Source organism: Galeopterus variegatus, unplaced genomic scaffold (genome assembly GCF_000696425.1).
Source record: "Galeopterus variegatus unplaced genomic scaffold, G_variegatus-3.0.2 Scaffold7, whole genome shotgun sequence".
In the NCBI taxonomy this organism is placed as follows: domain Eukaryota; kingdom Metazoa; phylum Chordata; class Mammalia; order Dermoptera; family Cynocephalidae; genus Galeopterus; species Galeopterus variegatus.
Window position 1 is genome coordinate 1,831,720 of NW_007726118.1, and position 6,715 is coordinate 1,838,434.

Genomic DNA, 6,715 nt, shown 5'->3' on the forward strand with positions numbered 1-6,715 from the left:
TGGGTAATTATTAGAAAAAGAACCCAGTTCCTGAACTGATCAGGCATTCCATATGGGAAAACTTGGAGAAGACTCTCTGTCAAAAATTTAAAAACAGAATTCAGGAATCCTTCCCCTTTTTCTGGCTTTCGTCAAGACAATGAGATCACATCACTAGATAAACAGGTTGGCTGACCATAAATTAGAACATACAATAATTAGAAATCCAGTCTCTAGACCCAGTGCCTTCAAAATTCTATCCCTTCTCTGCTCTATATTGGAATGGCTTTTGGAAAGCAAAAACCCCAGAGCACATTCTAAAGTCTTATAGGAATGATGATCTTGAAAGAAAGAACTTTCTATGAGGATAGCCAATACAACAGCCATTCATCACATGTGGCTACTGAATACTTACCAAGTGGCTAGTGTGACTAAGGAACTGAATTTTAAATTTCATTTCATCTTAATATAGATTTAAACAGTCACATATGGCTAGGAGCTATGGTATCAAACTGCAGTTCTAGATGCTACAAAAGTTAATTTTTAGCAAATGAAAATGCATTTGAAAAAACAAATCTTTTCTTTCTTAAGACCCAACAAAACAGTGAGGAAATCAATTATTTACTTAAAAAGATGCTTTCACTTGGTACACCTCTAAAGCAAGTAATGATTTATTTCCACCAAATAAGGCAAGAGAAAATAAGGTAATTCAATGGCAATTCTAGCTTCAAGTTCTCATGTGTCCTTTTGTTTACTCCCAGGATTACTTTTTATATTTTTCTGTGAAGCTATTCCTATCTTACCTTAACTCAAAAAAAATATCCTTTCTCTTCATCCTTGGCAGTATCTATCACTGGACAGATCCAATAACCTGGTGATCTGGGTCTTCCTATCCTCTAAACTGGGAGGCTTTTTCCAAATGTCTTGGCAAATACACCAAAGAAATCTTATAGCACAATAATCATACAATACCTTAATTGTAATGGTCCAGTAAGGGAAGTAAAACTACAAGGCTTTGGGACTCAGGAAGATGACTTTAAGACTGAAAACGAAGGGATGAGAGCCATCTCCCCTGAACAGTTTTTCCAAGTCCACTCATGGGGAAAACCCCCAACTTCAGAAGACACAAAAGGCTTTTTTATGTGAATTTTCCGATGTTGATTGAGGTAGGCACTTCTGCTGAAGCATTTCTCACAGTTGGTACATTTGTAAGGTTTTTCTCCTATGTGGGTCCTCCGGTGCCTGATGAGGTTAAAGCTTTGACTGAAGCATTCACCACAATCAGGGCATTTATAAGGTTTCTCTCCTGTGTGTGTCCTTTGGTGAATCACCAGGGTAGAACTCTGACTAAAAGTTTTCCAGCACTCAGGACATCTGTAAGGTTTTTCTCCTGTATGTGTTCTCTGATGTCTAATGAGATGGGAGCTAAGGCCAAAACACTTTCCACATTCACAACATTTATAGGGTTTCTCTCCTGGTTGGATTCTGCGTTCTTCTATCACATTGCAGTTCTGACTTAAACTTTTTTCATATTCAGAACTTTCACAGGATTTTTCTCCTGTGTGTGTTTTCTGGTGTGTCATAAGGTTTGAACTTCGACTAAAAGTCTTCCCACAGTCTGTACATTGATAGGGTTTTTCTCCTGTATGCATTCTCTGGTGCTTTAATAGAGTAGAATTACAACCAAACCTTTTTCCACACTCAAGACATTTGTAGGGTTTCTCACCTGTGTGCGTCCGCTGGTGGCGAATCAGGCTGGAACTCTGACTAAAACTCTTCCCACAATCGGGGCATTTATAAGGTTTCTCCCCAGTGTGAGTCCTCTGATGTTCTATTAGGACATAGCCATGGCTGAAGCCTTTTCCACAAACAGAACATTCATATGGTTTTTCACCTGTATGTGATCTGTGATGTTGGATAAGGTGAGAGCTACTACTGAAACTCTTCCCACACACAGGACATTTATAGGGTTTTTCTCCTGTGTGAGTTCTCTCATGGATAGTAAGATGGGAGGTATTGCTGAAGCTTTTCCCACATTCACCACACTGGTAGGGCTTCTCTCCTGTGTGTGTTCTTAGATGCTGAATCAGATGAGAACTGTTACAAAAGCATTTCCCACACTCAGAGCATTTATAAGGCTTTTCTCCCGAGTGGGTCCTCTGGTGAGAACGCAAATGAGAACTATTACTGAAGCTTTTCCAACATTCAGAACATGTGTAGGGTTTGTCTCTAAAGGATAAATTCTGCTGGACAGAGGCATTGGCATGTTCTCCTGGGTCCCATTCCTGGTGATTGGGTCTTTCCTCCTCTTTCTCTGTAGAACTGCCCCAATTCACTGACTTGCCACCATTCTCATAGGAATCATGACACCAAACCTCATCTCCTTGGAACCATATCAATGGCATTTCTCTTGCATTATCATGCTTAGAATTTTGGGGGCCATGTCTTTTAGACCATTTTGGACCTCTCCCTTTAAGTTTATCTGCCTTAGGATTTTTGTGTTGAGCAGTTCCCATATTATTCTTACTTTCATTTCCTGTAAGAATAAACAAATAGTCTAAACATATTCCCTAATCTCTGTCAGAGAAGGAAATTCTGAATTGCCATAGAAGAGAGGGAATAACAATATAAAACCTCATAAACTATTTTATACTTAAAAGTTGTTAATGCTAGTTTACTTCTTTGCTCTATGTATTCACCAGAAGCAGGTGAATTTTTTGTACTTAGTAACAACACTAATGAAGTATTTGAACTGTTGTTAGCAATTGCCAAGGGGGACATCGGTCTAAAAATAAATGCATCAAACTTTACTCTAGAAAACATAAAAGAAAAAAGGGGATGTGAGTAGGGATAAAGCTGAACAGGATCCCAACTGACATGAAAACTAGACAATAGCTTAGTTAAAATCTGAGCAGAACAGTGGCCATGGGAGTTGGAATCTGTTAAGGAAAAGAATTAACATGGCTTATAAGTAACAGAGCAAGGTATCAAATTAAGGTTTGTCTCATTCCAATGCCCTATTTTTTCTACATACTCTATAGCACATCTTACAGCAAATTTCCTAAGGATTAAGATCATCTTCTTGTTCCCTCACCTGTAACTGGGCTTTCCAAACTCTCCCTCTCCGTGAAGCCATTAGAATCTGAAACCAACAGTTCTTTTTCTTGCTCCATCACAATGACCACAGCCAGGTTAGGGATCGAAAATTCTGTGGAAGGAAACAGGCCATGTTTGAAGCCATTTGTTAAAGTTTATTCCTCCTTTTTCCTTCCCAACCACTGCAACATAACAACTGTAGGCACAGATGTTCATGAACCATGCCAAAAATAAGAAACATGGCCCATAGAAGCCCTTTTGGGGGAAAATCTAATCTAAAGTGTTTAGAATTAAGAGTTAACCAGATTTACATTTTCTAAGGAAATATAAATTTAAAAAAATCAAATCTTTGCTAAAGTTCTGAGGATCAAACTTCAAAGACAGAATGGATACTAATACTCATTGTCCACTCAAAGCTTAGAAACACCTTTAATTGAAAAAACAAAGTATTTTTTTGGAAAAGGCACCAATAATAAAACATATAAAGTCTTCAGGGAATCCATACGCAGGCATGAGAAGCTCCTAAAGAAGAGAAAGCACCCTGTTTAGTTTCAAAAGAATAACTTGGTTGTTAACAGGACATAACCTTTGAAGTTAATTTCTAAGGGAAGTTAGGATTTATATAACCAGTAATAGGACAAAGCAGGGCTAGAATAATTATAGCCAATAACCCCAAAGTATTATAGGGAGGCTAAAGTGGGGCCTCTTCTTACTTGCCCTTTGTTCCTCTCACAATCACAATGTCCATTTCAGCATAAATTCTATCTTCTGGAACCAACTACAATCCCCGACCTACTTTAAGGTACTGGAAAATATGAGCTACCACTGGATGGCAATTATATATGGACTTGGCATCCATTTCAGGATATAAAGAATAGTATAATTCAGGGAAAGATAAGAGCCTAAGGAAAGGATATACAAAGGCACACACACAAAAACCAAAAAACAGTATACTTATAATTTTCACCCTATTACTGCCTATTACGTGCCAGGTAGTAAACTAAATAATTTGCACATATTTCTCATTTAATTCTCACAACAGCCCTCTGAGGTGTATGAACAATTGCCAGCATTTTACGGTTGAGTAAAAAAGGCATTAAGAAACTTTCCCAAGGTCACATAACCGGAAAGTGGTAGAGCAGGAATGAGCATGAATCTGATCTGAAGCTGACTCTCATTTTCTTACCTATTGCAGTAAACTAGAGCAGAAAGCGAAGCTGGGTATAATCCCAAACTGCAAACGATCCTCAGAGAGCACCTTTAGTTTAGAACGTATAGGCTGGATTTATTTAGGATATATTGACTGGATTTTTAGAAAACAGATTGACACCCCTAAACCTTATACCAAAGTGAGTTGGCATCCTGGAAGTAGGCACACTCAGCAGCCAGGGACTTGATATAGAAAAAAGTGAAACTGGTCTAAATTACAAATAAACCCAGTGTTCGGGTGGGACAAAAGCATACACCTGAACTCAAAAAAAAAAAAAAAAAGTAAAGTTGTTCAAATGCAGTACTATGTTTTGCTGTCTGAGTTACAATTTCTATCGACATATTTACAAAAGCAGCAAAGTCGGTGTAAAGGATTCCCGTCTCACCATTTTCGCTGCTAAAATACTATTAAATTTGGTGGTAAAGAGCCCTTAGGAACACTGGCTCAGCAAAACGGCGGCAAATTCAAGACCATACATAGTATTAAAAGGCTGTTCTTAAAATGTCACTCCATAGAGAAGGGCTGTTTTCACTGCTACAGAGCAAATCGGTGATTGAGGGTGAGGCCGTGCTCTGGATCACAAAGCATTCCAAAGAAAATACACTGTCTGAAGCTTAGCTTTAAGAACCGCTGGCAGGGACCCCAGGTCGGGGTGCAATGCGAGGTGCAGTTCCAGGAGGGAGGCGCGGTGGCCTGCGCGGCGGGATGCTGGGCCTTCGCCCCTCGCAGCCACGGCATCCGTCTCCGGGCCGCACACCGCAGCCCGGGCGGTGCAGCGTCCACTCCTCTCGCCCGCAGCCCTCGGCTCCCTCCCACCAAGAAGAAACTCACTGTTCTGGGGCTACACACTAGGCGCCCTACACCCCCAGCAGCCCCAGCAGCCTCGGAGGAAGAAGCCCCGTTCCTTCCGACCCTACCAACCCAGGATCCTAAACTCTCAAACCCGGAAGGCGGAAGCAGGAAGTTACCCTATCTTCTCCCGCGGGCTTTGCTGGGGCCTCTCTAGGAAATAGTGATGGCCAACTCTCGTTAGTCTTAACCCTTAGGGTTCCGGAGCAGAGGTGCGTGCTGGTGGATTTCCTTCCCTTGTGCTGTGGCTTGCCAACTGTGATTCTCATTCCCCTCACTTGTTGGGCACCTTATGATAGGGGCCTGGTTGGAGCTTATACTAATCCTTGCCATCAGAGCACCATCAGATTTATCATTGTCATCATTAGAATCAAAATCAATCTCTATTTCTTAAGCACCTGTTATTTTTGTTCCCACCTCTCTGAGCATGGACATATTTACACTTTCAAATACCACCTAGACAGACAACTCAAAAATTTACATCTCCAGTCCAGGCTACATGTCTCAGCTCTTCACTCTTATAATCAATGGTCTACTTGACATCTCATATTGGAGGTCTCAGTAACACCTCAAAACCAAAATATCAAAAATAAAAATCATAACCTTTCTTCTCTCTCACTGTTCTCCCCCATATACACATACAAACACAAAATAAACTAAAACAAACCTGTTCTTCTTCCAATATTCTTTCTTGCCACCATCCATCCAGTTATACAGAAACCCAGACAAGTCCCTCTTGTCTCCTCCCTTTCCTTACCTCCCATACACAACCCATGAATAAGCCTAATTTATTGTGTACTTCATAAAAAATCCTCAAATCCAGATGTTTCTCCCCACCACCAGGGCCGCCCCTACCTCAAGCAACCATCACCCCTCACCTGAATTATATCCATAGCCTCCTAACAATTCTGCAGATGCCCATCCTTATCACTTCTTATCCACTTTCCTCACTGAATCCAGAGTGATCTTTTCAAAAGATAAATCTGATCCTGTCACCTTCTTTTACCTAAGTAAACCTACTCAGATTTCAGATCACACATCATTCTTCACAAAAGCTTGCTGTGCCATTCCTGACGGGGTCAAATATCTGCTACCTGCTCTTCCAGCACCATATTCCTTTCTGTTGTAGCCCACCTCATGACTTCAACTTTATTCATTTGTGTGATTCATTATTTTGCCTCTCCATCCAGACAGCAATCTCCATGAAGACAGGCCCCACCTTCAAAAAACTGCTTCTGTCCATAATTCTATCTTTGAGCCTAGCACAGGGTCTGACTCCATTCAATTGTCTAACAAATATTTGTTGATACCATATTATCTTAGGCATTGAAGATGCAGCAGTGCTCGCAACATTGCAGGAGAGACTGTCAATGGACAACAACAAAAAAGTAAACAAAGAAATATGTGTTAAGAGCTGATGAGTGTTAGAAAAAGAAATAAAGCAAATAAAGAAACTAACTTGATAGGATGCTGGGGAAGGTGTGTTATTTGGTTAATATAGTCAGGGACGTCCTCTCAGATGAGGAGATATTTCAGCAGAAGCATGAAGGAAGGAAAGGTGCTATGGTCTGAATGTGTCCT

General features: G+C 40.5%; 1 protein-coding gene across 2 annotated transcripts; it reads right to left on the bottom strand.

Moving 5' to 3' along the window:
* Positions 1-926: 926 nt before the first annotated feature.
* ZNF572 (zinc finger protein 572) lies at positions 927-5,189 on the bottom strand. Of its 2 annotated transcripts, XM_008581653.1 has the most exons (4): positions 5,117-5,189; positions 4,262-4,333; positions 3,074-3,187; positions 927-2,515 (listed from the first exon to the last, which is right to left on the bottom strand). In XM_008581653.1, the coding sequence occupies exons 3-4, from the start codon at positions 3,150-3,152 to the stop codon at positions 1,002-1,004; spliced, it is 1,593 nt and encodes a 530-aa protein (XP_008579875.1). In that variant the 5' UTR covers positions 3,153-3,187; positions 4,262-4,333; positions 5,117-5,189; the 3' UTR covers positions 927-1,001. The 2 variants fall into 2 exon arrangements, with proteins under 2 accessions (XP_008579875.1, XP_008579815.1); XM_008581593.1 differs by lacking the exon at positions 5,117-5,189 and having other exon boundaries at positions 4,262-4,542.
* Positions 5,190-6,715: the final 1,526 nt, after the last annotated feature.

What these genes read in the sequence shown, in the direction of transcription:
- ZNF572 (XM_008581653.1), bottom strand. Translation starts at nt 3,152, where the DNA reads ATGGAGCAAGAAAAAGAACTGTTGGTTTCAGATTCTAATGGCTTCACG. An exon ending in TTTGGAAAGCCCAGTTACAG is followed by an intron (nt 2,516 to 3,073) that starts GTGAGGGAACAA and finishes TTATTCTTACAG; the next exon opens with GAAATGAAAGTAAGAATAAT.